This window comes from Rhinatrema bivittatum, chromosome 3, assembly GCF_901001135.1.
Source record: "Rhinatrema bivittatum chromosome 3, aRhiBiv1.1, whole genome shotgun sequence".
In the NCBI taxonomy this organism is placed as follows: Eukaryota; Metazoa; Chordata; class Amphibia; order Gymnophiona; family Rhinatrematidae; genus Rhinatrema; species Rhinatrema bivittatum.
The window spans coordinates 532,182,308-532,194,397 of record NC_042617.1 but is presented as its reverse complement, the minus strand read 5'-3'; the positions used below and the strand labels follow the sequence as shown (position 1 = coordinate 532,194,397).

Below are 12,090 nucleotides of genomic sequence, written 5' to 3'. Positions count from 1 at the left end.
AAGTAAGTGCTTTCATTGCATTGCAAACATTTGCATGAAATGAAACACATGTGCGTACTTTCAGAGCAGAACTACGTGGTATTTTATAAACTGTGGAGCAACCTGCTGCACAGTTTATAAAATGCTAGGATAAATCTCTGCTCATCCACGTACGCACTCAAATCCAGTTTATCAAATAGGTTTGAAAATTAGGGCCTTGGGGACCGAAATCTGAGGGAGAAGTAAACAGAAGGTGAGATATTGATGTCCACAGAAAAAGAAAAAAGATCTCTGTGTGATTATATACGATGATAATTTCAAGGTGACAAAATAGTGTAATAAGGTGATGAACAGAATTGGAGCGATTCTAGGGTGCATAGGTAGAAGCATAACTATTAGAAAAAAGGAAATAAATATGCCATTGGTGAGAACTCATCCAGAATATTGTGTGACATGTACTCAGAGTTCAGTTCAAGGTCTGGATTGTTTTCATTTTCCCTTTGGTAACTGCTTACCAGCTTCTCAGAAAAAAAGAACAGAGAGAGAGAGGGAGAAACAGAGGATCCTTAGTTGCGAAAAGATGAAGAAATAGCAGAAGAATTAATTAGCAACTGTCTGGCAAGCTGCAAGTACAGTATTAACTAGAAGTCATAGCATAAGCAGAGGTGCTCACACAGGGGCAGATTTTAAAACCTGCGCGCAGGCGCAGATTTGTTTGCGCAACCCGGCGCAAACAAATATACACCGATTTTATAACATGCGCGTGCAGCCGCACGCATGTTATAAAATCCAGGGTCGGCGCGCGCAAGGGGGTGCACAATTGTGCAACTTGAGTGAGTGCGCTGAGCCACGCAGCCTGCCTCCATTCCCTCCCCCCCCCCCCCCCCCGCACCTTCCCCTCCCTTCCCCTACCTAACCCGCCACCAGCCCTACCTAGAACCCCCTCCTTACCTTTGTTGAAGAAGTTAAGCGCGTCGGCCTGCGATCCCGGGCACAGCGGCAAATGGCCGCTGTGCCTGGAGGCTCAGGCCCCGCCCCCGGACCGCCCCAGACCGGCCACACCCCACCCCTTTTTTGCAAGCCCCGGGAAATACACGCGTCCCGGGGCTTGCGTGCGCCGCCGAGCCTATGCAAGATAGGCTCGGCGCATGCAGGGGCAGGTAAGGGCAGCTTTTCATAAGAAAAAACCTTTGAAAATCTGCCCCACAGTCGCTGTCAGGCTGCAACGATAGAATTAAATAGCAGCTGGGACTGGCTGGCAGGCTGCTGGTACAGTAGTAACTAGAAGTGAAATGCTAAGGGAAATTAGGGAAGCTAACCAAATTGGTAGTGCGGTAATAATGGGAGACTTCAATTACCCCAATATTGACTGGGTAAATATATCATCGGGACACGCTAGAGAGATAACGTTCCTGGATGGAATAAATGATAGCTTTATGGAGCAATTGGTTCAGGAACCAACAAGAGAGGGAGCAATTTTAGATCTAATTCTCAGTGGAGCACAGGACTTGGTGAGAGAGGTAACGGTGGTGGGGCCACTTGGCAATAGTGATCATAATGTGATCAAATTTGATTTAATGACTAGAAGAGGAACAGTGTGGAAATCCACGGCTCTCGTGCTAAACTTTCAAAAGGGAAACTTTGATAAAATGAGAAAAATTGTTAGAAAAAACTGAAAGGAGCAGCTACAAAAGTAAAAAATGTGCAAGAGGCGTGGTCATTGTTAAAAAATACCATTCTAGAAGCACAGTTTAGATGTATTCCACACATTAAGAAAGGTGGAAAGAAGGCAAAACGATTATCGGCATGGTTAAAAGGGGAGGTGAAAGAAGCTATTTTAGCCAAAAGATCTTCATTCAAAAATTGGAAGAAAGATCCAACAGAAGAAAATAGGATAAAGCATAAACATTAGCAAGTTAAATGTAAGACATTGATAAGACAGGCTAAGAGAGAATTTGAAAAGAAGTTGGCTGTAGAGGCAAAAACTCACAGTAAAAACTTTTTAAAATATATCCGAAGCAGAAAGCCTGTGAGGGAGTCAGTTGGACCGTTAGATGGTCGAGGGGTTAAAGGGGCACTTAGAGAAGATAAGGCCATCGCGGAAAGATTAAATGATTTCTTTGCTTCGGTGTTTACTGAAGAGGATGTTGGGGAGGTACCCATGATGGAGAACGTTTTCATGGGTAATGATTCAGATGGACTGAATCAAATCACGGTGAACCTAGAAGATGTGGTAGACCTGATTGACAAACTGAAGAGTAGTAAATCACCTGGACCGGATGGTATACACCCCAGAGTTCTGAAGGAACTAAAAAATGAAATTTCAGACCTATTAGTAAAAATTTGTAACCTATCATTAAAATCATCCATTGTACCTGAAGACTGGAGGATAGCAAATGTAACCCCAATATTTAAAAAGGACTCCAGGGGCGATCCGGGAAACTACAGACCGGTTAGCCTGACTTCAGTGCCAGGAAAAATAATGGAAAGTGTTCTAAACATCAAAATCACAGAACATATAGAAAGACATGGTTTAATGGAACAAAGTCAGCATGGCTTTACCCAGGGCAAGTCTTGCCTCACAAATCTGCTTCACTTTTTTGAAGGAGTTAATAAACATGTGGATAAAGGTGAACCGGTAGATGTAGTATACTTGGATTTTCAGAAGGTGTTTGACAAAGTTCCTCATGAGAGGCTTCTAGGAAAAGTAAAAAGTCATGGGATAGGTGGCGATGTCCTTTCGTGGATTGCAAACTGGCTAAAAGACATGAAACAGAGAGTAGGATTAAATGGACAATTTTCTCAGTGGAAGGGAGTGGTCAGTGGAGTGCCTCAGGGATCTGTATTGGGACCCTTACTTTTTAATATATTTATAAATGATCTGGAAAGAAATATGACGAGTGACATAATCAAATTTGCAGATGACACAAAATTGTTCAGAGTAGTTAAATCACAAGCAGATTGTGATAAATAGCAGGAAGACCTTGTGAGACTGGAAAATTGGGCATCCAAATGGCAGATGAAATTTAATGTGGATAAGTGCAAGGTAAATCATATAGGGAAAAATAAACCATGCTATAATTACTAGGGATGTGAATCGTTTTTTGACGATTTAAAATATCGTCCGATATATTTTAAATCGTCAAAATCATTAGAGGCGATATATAATAGGAATTCCCCCGATTTATCATCAAAAAATCATAAATCGGGAGAAGGGGGAGGGGAAGGGGGAGGGCGGGAAAACCGGCACACTAAAACAACCCTAAAACCCACCCCGACCCTTTAAAATAAATCCCCCACCCTCCCGAACCCCCCCAAAATGTCTTAAATTACCTGGGGTCCAGTGGGGGGGTCCCGGTGTGATCTTCCACTCTCGGGCCACGGGTGCGTTGATAGAAATGGCGATGGAGAAGGTACAGAGAAGTGCTACCAAAATGATAAAGGGAATGGAAGAGCTCCCCTATGAGGAAAGACTAAAGAGGTTAGGACTTTTCAGCTTGGAGAAGAGATGGCTGAGGGGGGGATATGATAGAGGTGTTTAAAATCATGAAAGGTCTAGAACGGGTAGATGTGAATCGGTTATTTACTCTTTCGGATAATAGAAAGACTAGGGGCACTCCATGAAGTTAGCATGTGGCACATTTAAAACTAATCGGAGAAAGTTCTTTTTTACTCAGCGCACAATTAAACTCTGGAATTTGTTGCCAGAGGATGTGGTTAGTGCAGTTAGTATAGCTGTGTTTAAAAAAGGATTGGATAAGTTCTTGGAGGAGAAGTCCATTACCTGCTATTAAGTTCACCTAGAGAATAGCCACTGCCATTAGCAACGGTAACATGGAATAGACTTAGTTTTGGGGTACTTGCCAGGTTCTTATGGCCTGGATTGGCCACTGTTGGAAACAGGATGCTGGGCTTGATGGACTCTTGGTCTGACCCAGTATGGCATATTCTTATGTTCTTAAGTCATAGCATAAGCATAGGTGCTCATATAGCCGCTGGCAGGCTGCAACGATAGAATTAAATAGCAGCTGGGACTGGCAGGCAGGCTGCTGGTACAGTAGTAACTAGAAGTCCTAATGGAAATGCAAGCACGCCCATAGCCAGGTCTGTCATGCAGACTATGTGCTTGTGATTTTGAGCAGATCAGTGCTGCAGGTTAATGGTGGTGAGGGTGGTCTGGAGAGGATCTGGGGACCTGAGGAGGTAGCAGCTGCACTGACATTGGTTGCTATGAAGGGAATCGTGTGACCTGTGGCCTACTACTGAGGAGCATATAGGGCAAAGACTGGGGCCTAATCCGGGAAAAACTCTAAGGCCCATGATGTCTCAGTCATAAATGTCATAAGGTAAGGGTGGAGCAGATTATGATTGTGCTGGAACTTCAGATGTACAGGAAGGCAAGTGAGGTAAAAAAAACCAAAACAAAAATCTTTTTAGGGCTCGTGAGCCAATCAAGCTATGTGACCTTGATTCTAATATGTAAATAAACACAATATTTGTCAGTAAGTAAATGTTGCTTTGAATGAAAATTTTAAAAGAAGATCACAAACTGCATATTCTGATGTAGTACAGCTCTTTTCATGACAAATGGTCTATGTGAAAAGCAGAAGTCTCAGCTTGTAATTGATCAACTACTCAATAAGTTACAAATAGAACTATTGTCAAACAGGGAAAGGATTTTTTTTCTCATTAGCCTGGACTGTGCTGTGTAACCTGCTGCAATGCCATGATTTCTTTTTTCATAAGAACAAAACCTCTTACTATATGATGATAATTTTGTCCCTGTAGATTAGAATCCACTTTTTATCTGCATAAAAAATTTACTACTGTGCTGTTCCATGATTTCTGTTACTCAGTGGAGGAATATCCTGCTGATATACAGAGATTTCTCTCCCTTGATTGGGGTATATGCTGATGATATATTGTGATTTTTGTACCTTGCGCAAGATACATCCTGCTCATACACCCTGATTTGTCTTTCACTCTAGATATTTCCTGCTAATAAGCCATTATTTCTCCTTCTTTGTAGGGCTCTCCATATGTGAATTTTAAGTGGTATTCTGTGGATACGACAGCAGCAGAAGAGGAGTTTTCTGGCTGGGATGAGGATTTCTGAGCCTCTCCTTTCTCTTGCTATAGTGAACTTAAGATGTCCATGCTGTTTCCACCCACCTCGGCCTCTGAAATGAAGCAGGAGCCAAGTGACTGAGTTAAAATCACTTCACATGTTTATTCCAGTCCCTCACCTGGGATGAATTTTACTGAAAAGATGCCTGCAGAAACGAGAACTTTCCATAAATGCCTAACTTCACAACTACATTCTAAAGCCATAATCATTCATTACCAAGGTGCCAGTACACATATATGGGCTGGATTCTTCCTGTGCTCAGTATAAGAGGGATACAAGGAGGAACACCTGATCGGTTTCAGGGTTCTTTCAGACTACGTCTACCAGATTTAGTAGAGGTCCTCAGGTGGAACAAACTCAGAGTAAAGGAACACTTCCTTTCTGTGGCTGCAAGAGTGGTTTCAAATTGGTCTGACTTTATTTACAATGCAGTAGAGAAACAGGTTACTTTCCAGGGGAAACAATGTGTTGTAACAGTTCCCAATTTCTATGTTGAACAAGCAGTTGAATTATAATCTAAAAATGTGATAGGGAACATTTGTTTTGGTCGTTCTCTTCCTTCCAGATTAGAATTTAGGACGGTTCATTCCACATTACTTGGAAAAAATGAATGACTCCCTCTGTAACCACCTGATCAGGGGCAGTATTAGTCTCTGAAGATCTATAAAGCTTACCACTTACTCCTCACTGGTTACGCTACGTATGTTTTGTTCACGTCTGTTCAAATCCTTCTAACACATGCCCAGATAACACACACGCTGGGTTTCACCATTGGAGGTTTACAGACAGGGGAATAATGGCACATACTACTGCACTACAAGATGACTTTAACCAACCTGGGAAAATGTATTAAGAAAATTTGGGATTCTCATACATGGAAGCTGATGCATGAATTGCAGCCAGGGTGTATTAGTGGTGTGTGAATCTTAGCACACAGAGAAAGTGAGGGTGAATTCTGCTGCTTGCATGGTCTTACTCTATTAAGAAGCTCATAGTGTGAATCCTATCACTAGTCCGGTTAGCATGTACTGTAGCTTCTTGCACTCTGTAATTGGGAGTAGGAATCCTGGCACTCATTTTCTGTGTTCTACATGTTGCATTTAGTGACTGTGATTGTGTTTTCTGGCCCTGGTACACTGTGGAATTGTGTATATAATATTGAACTCAAAAGCAGTTGAGTGTGAATCTTAGCATGGGTTAATCCAAATGTGAATCCTAGAACTAAGCTCCTATCCAGACCAAGGCAGCAAAGTGGCCATTGCAATTAAGTAGTTCAAAATTCTGAATTTTCTCAGCACTTCCTAAAAGACTGCCCTTGATGTTCCTGGGGTGTATTATAGTTTTCATACAGCTTCTTTCAGTTCAGAGACAGAGACCCAATCAGTTCATTTTATTCTCAAAATTGTAATTCAGGCCATTCAGTTGATCAAAACCAAATATCTGACTGGCTAAAGTTAGATCGCCGAAAGAATCAGAAACTAAAGCAGTGTAAAAAAAAAAACCCAAACTGTGATATCTTTATTTAAAAATTATTTGGTCAATACATGAAAATAGAATAACCAAAAAATGAGACTATGTCCTTGGCAACGGGATGTGCAGTGGTTGCAAAGTGAATGACCGTCCATGCAAATAGCTCCCTTCTGGCCCTAACCCCTCAATGGAGACACCCCAGTTACCTCATACAGTAGACATAGCCAACTGGTTTTGATTACACAGACCAGATGGCACCATGTTTCATGATGCCTCTCTGGTGCAGAAGAGATGCAGAGTCAGTAAGAATAGGTTTTTTGTTTTTTGTTTTTTTTTGTTGTGGCGGGAGATGCTTGTAATTCCTTCTCTTGCATTTAAACTGTCTTCCATTCCTCCTCTGGATTATCAGGCAGCCAGGGAATATGTTGTGGCATCAAATACCCTAAGACTGCACAACGCAGGCAAATGCTAGCAGCCTCTTCTCAGGAAGATAGTTTTGAATGTAAAAGTTCAAAGGTAGAAAGGATAAGGATGCTTATCTTTTCTTTCGGAAAGCTGGTTACAAATTCAACTGTGGTTCCACATAAAATTAATATATTGGTCTCTCTCAACAATATGCTTTGTTGTACATGTAGAGGTATTTTTTTTCACAGGAAAAAGGAGACAGTATTGCCTCTGCAGGTAATTTTAAGACCCCACTTTGAATACTATATCCAGTTTTGGAGGCGGTATCATTATAGGGACACTAAGAGGATGGTGGCAGTTAAAAAATGGGCTACTAAAATGATGCATGGCCTGTGACACAAACCCCTCAAATAAAGGCTTAAGATGCTTAAAATGTACAAACTGAGGGTAGATATTCAAAAGCCATTTAGATGGATAACGAGAAAGATATCTGTCTAAATGGCTTAGCTGAATATTTAAAAGGCTGATCCAGCGAAATTCTAGCCGGATAATGAATTATCCGGCTAGAATTAGATGGGAGGTAGGCATTCCAGGGAGGAGTGGAGTTAGCCATAGGGCAGGCCTAAAGTTAGCTGGGTACCACATATCCAGCTGCACCGCTGAATATCCTGGTTAAGTTAGCCGGATATATGTATCCAGCTAACATAACTAGCCGCACGGCGGCTGAATATTTACCCCACTAGAAGAAAGAAGAATTAGGAGGAAATAATAGAAATTTTCAAATATTCTGACAGGCTTGAATAAGGTGTGGGAAGGTGAAATCTTCCATAGAAGAGAAAATTCGTGGACAAGGGGTCATTCTATGAAGCTGCAAGAGAGAAAGTGTAGAAAAGAGAAAATATTTCTTTACTTTGCAAGTGGTTGATGCCAGGAGCAGCCTACAGGGAGAGGTACTAGCAACCAAAATCATGATGGAATTTAATAATACTTGGGACAGGCACAGAACATGGTGATAGAAAGCAACTAGGGTGTAACAAGCCCAAGATATGAATGAAAAGAACAATTGTGAAAGTTAATGGAGGGAGCATGGTTAACAGGTCAGGTGGGAAACATTGTAGAGAGTGCTGGTGTTGCTTTAAGCCAGGGCTTCCCAAACCTGTCCTGGGGACCCCCACAGCCAGTCAGGTTTTCAGGATATGCACAATGAATATGCATGAGATAATTTGCATTCCATGGAGACTCAGTATATGCAAATTTATCTCATCCATATTCATTGTGCATATCCTGAAAATCTGACTGGCTGCGGGGGTCCCCAGGACAGGTTTGAGAAGCCCTGGTTTAAGCAATGGGAATTGGAGTGCTCCTTCTACCCAAGTGGTAGAAAAAGAGACATGGTCTCATTCTGGGCATACTGGATACACCAGTTGGTCTTTATCATTTGTCATTGACTAGGTTAGTAGGTGACTTAATCCATAGTGACTGCTTGCCAAATCACAAAAGTAAAAGACAGTTTGGCACACTTGACTCAATTTACTAAAGTCCAGGATAGGAGGAGATGCACAGCTCACGAGAAAGGCATATACTGACAAAGCTGTGCAAAGATAGTGAGACCGAAACGCCAGGGGGCTGATGAATTGTATTTGCAGAGCCATGTGAGAGTCCACCACTGGAGCCACTGCACATCAGGACTGAGGACTGTTGACAGAGACATGGAAAGGAAGCTAGCACAATGCCTACCTGCACTATTACCCAGATCTGTCAATACTATCAATTGTTTACATTCATGAACAGGGAAACACTAAAAAGTTCAACTAAAATGAAATTAAAAGGTTGCTATAGTCTAATTGACTTTCATTGTTTTGTTATCTGTGTGATAGGATACACAGTTTGGTCAGAATGCCAATTTAGGCCTGGAATTTGCTGTAGTTCTATATTTATTTGTTTTATATTCCACTTTTTTAGGCACTACATTCTGGTATTGTAGGTATTTCTCTGTCCCCAGTTGTGGTTTGTCCTATGACAAGAATTATGTAACAACTGAAAAATGTGTTTGACAACTAGTATCCAGGACCTATATGTGCTCTTGAGTACAGCAAGTCCAGTAACATAAAGATCAGTGATACAATATTATGTCATTATTTCTCTGAAAATAAGTATCTTGAAAACCCCCTAAGATTCTATACTTTCCCATTACTGTCCTGGGTCTGGGCAGATCAATGTGTTGATTCTGAGACGCAGAACATGTTGCCAGTTGGCTCCATTGTTTTCTTTTTCCAGAACAATTTGATCCAGGCCTAGTTTTACCCCATGGCATGATTGGCCTTGTAGTGAAAGAAAGACTAGATCGGCCTGTCCTGAAAAGAAAAGTGGAGCCAATTGGCAAGCCTTGTCATCTGCATTGCCAGCTCAATCCTCAGCCTAGTTTGGAAAATGTGAAAGTTGCAAGCAGCTATAGCCATTCATTGTCTCATGCCCTCATGGAAAGTTTCTATGGCGTTTAAAAAAAAACAACAAAAAACGCAATGTCTATGGAAAAATACTTGTGTGATATATTAAGGCATGTTAGCAAAGGTCTGAGACTTAATTGTTGTAGCACTAACCTGCAAAGATTCAGTCTAAAGGCTGAAGCCTTGAGTATTGGTGATACTGCTTACACAAAGCCCCTTTCTGTGACAATTTCTGTTTAAAATAATAAAATAGCTCTATCGGAAAATACAGACAGGAAACATATAAAGGGAAAAACAGATGGCAAGAAAGGGGTGTGAAGTACAGAAGCAATTCTTGGGTAAGACTGGGTCACGCCAGAGCGGAGAAAACATCTGAGAACCAGACAAAATGTGTTCACTTACAATAGGAAGCAATCACGTGTGCATTTGCAGTGATGAGCTACTCATCTCGTATTAAGGGATGTATTTCTACTCAGTGAGATATTCTGTATTTTCATACAATAAGTTAAGAAGGGGCCAGAGTTTTTACAGTGACATCAAAACAACAGAAAGGCCCATGTAGATGCAGCATATGTCCCAAAAGAACATGATTAACTGCCATACCAAATTACCAATTCACATTGCCCATTTTGTTCAGAAGGGATTGGCGTTTATGCATGCATACTATACTCAGCATTCTCACCTCCTAGTTACACGTCAGACTTTGGGACCTGTTTAAGAAGTTATGTTAAAAGTTGGCTGTAAAGCCTTTAATAAACCTGGTATCAAGTCTGGTTTGGGGCGCAATGGATTGCTTATGCATTGCTACCACCAATGGTGGTAATGTAAAGCAGAATGTGGACTGATTAATGGAAGGCTTATAAAGGCAATGATACCCCAGCCCCACTCAAGTCAACTGCCAGGTCCAGCAAGAAACAATCCATTCCTCTCCCACCCCCTGAGGCTTCCCAGTGGCCTGATCACTCAGCCCCACTCCTGAGTTAAATACCAGGTCCCCCGAAAACCAATCCCCATCACTCCCACCCCTAAGTCAAATGTCAGGCTTCCTAGTGGCCTGATCCCTCAAGGTCCCGATGTGCCTCCAGATGTCGTACCCCTTCAGAGTTCTTTCTAAAGAAAGTTGGGAGCAGGAGGGACTGCTCCTTACTCCTGATCCATTGACACCAAGATCTGCAATGGTTCTGCATTGGGTTTCATGTCGGATCTCGGCGCCAGTAAGGCAGGAGGGAGAAGTGCTCCCTCTTGTTCCCAACTTGCTTTAGGAAGCCCACCGATGGGGTATGGGGGCTGAGAGAATGAATCAAGGCCTTGAAGCCCCTTTATCAAAATGCCTTAGGAGGGTGGGGGATTGGGCTGCCGGAGGATCGTGCACTTGACTTGGGGCTGCTGGAACTGGACTGCTGGAAGCTTGGCACTTGATGAGAGTAGGGGATCACAGCACTCATTGGGCTTTCCATTATCATGGCCCACGTTGGGGGTTAGTGCTACAAATTAACAATACCTCCTCCTTGTTAACCTAGCAGTTGACACTAAAACTTAATGCAAATCAAGTTGCTTAAAGCGATTTGCAGTAACAAAATTTTTTTCATTACTTCGCATGAATTTGACAGAACACAGAACTTTTTTTTTTTGTGTTAATCCACGTTAATATTTACGCAGACTATTGTGCCAAAGTGCATTAAATAATGCAAGCATTAATGTATGTTATAGAACTGAAGCATATTAATACATATTTATCACGTACTAATGCTTGCGTTAGTGTAAACACTCTAATAAAGAGAACTCTATCCTCACTGGCACCTATTTTACACAGCTATTTCCCTATTTTACTGAGGCTTGCATCACTTACATCAAGTGCCCAACAAATGTTTCTTGATATAGAAATTTGTAGTTGTCATTCGTTCTTTTTTTTTTTTTTTTTTGACGACCATAATGCTTCTAGCTGCAGCATCCAGTGTCTTCCACCTCATGGCTGGTCTTCTCACCCCTTACATACATTACTTACACTAGAGCAGACTCATCTGCTGGCACCGTGCTTTCATCTTCAAAGCTCTGTTGCCTCCCCTGTCTCACCGGGGGCTGCATTCTATGTGTAAGCCCTCGAGTGCCCTGGGGTCAGCTTTTATACCTCCTAAGAGTTCTCATGAGCGCTTTGATGAATATTTACTATCGAGCATGCGTGGAAAGATTAAGGCAAAGCCCTGGTTTGATACATGGCTGTCCAAGTATCTCTTTCTCATATTTTCAGTCTTATAAGAGTTAAAGCAAGAGTGCTTCCTGTTTTTGGGCACATTTGAATGAAACATACAAAAATCTCCTATCTAGCTAAATTGCCCTTCTTCTGATACTTTCGACTTGTATTTGACAGAATTAGTAGACAAATACTTTAAAAAACATTTTTGACAATTTGATTACAAACTGATCTACAGGGTACGTCTCAGATGCTTCCAATTTATTGGAATTGAGTTCCTATTGACTGACCAACAAGCAAAGGAAGAGGAGTCTAGTGATAGCAGGATGCACTGGGCAGAAACAGAAAGAATCATGGCAATCCCAGAACCTAGTAGGACAGACAAAGAAAAGGAAACTATTATAAAATGGAAAACACATGGGGCTGACCTAGTGGCTCAGTGGAAGATTCCCAGTTCAATCCCCGAGTAG

At 41.8% G+C, this 12,090-nt stretch overlaps 1 protein-coding gene across 5 annotated transcripts in view; it reads left to right on the top strand.

The window, feature by feature from the left end:
- Positions 1-8,200, top strand: part of LOC115088235 (cGMP-dependent protein kinase 2-like) — a 195,116-nt gene extending 186,916 nt beyond the window's left edge. For 4 of the 5 annotated variants that reach the window (XM_029596301.1, XM_029596303.1, XM_029596302.1 and 1 more), the window contains one exon: positions 5,009-8,199. In XM_029596301.1, coding sequence (XP_029452161.1) covers positions 5,009-5,095 — 87 coding nt within the window. In that variant the 3' untranslated portion in view covers positions 5,096-8,199. Of the gene's footprint in view, positions 1-5,008 lie in introns of all 5 variants that reach the window. The other variant, XM_029596305.1, reaches the window with a different exon arrangement.
- The last annotated feature ends 3,890 nt before the right edge of the window (positions 8,201-12,090 follow it).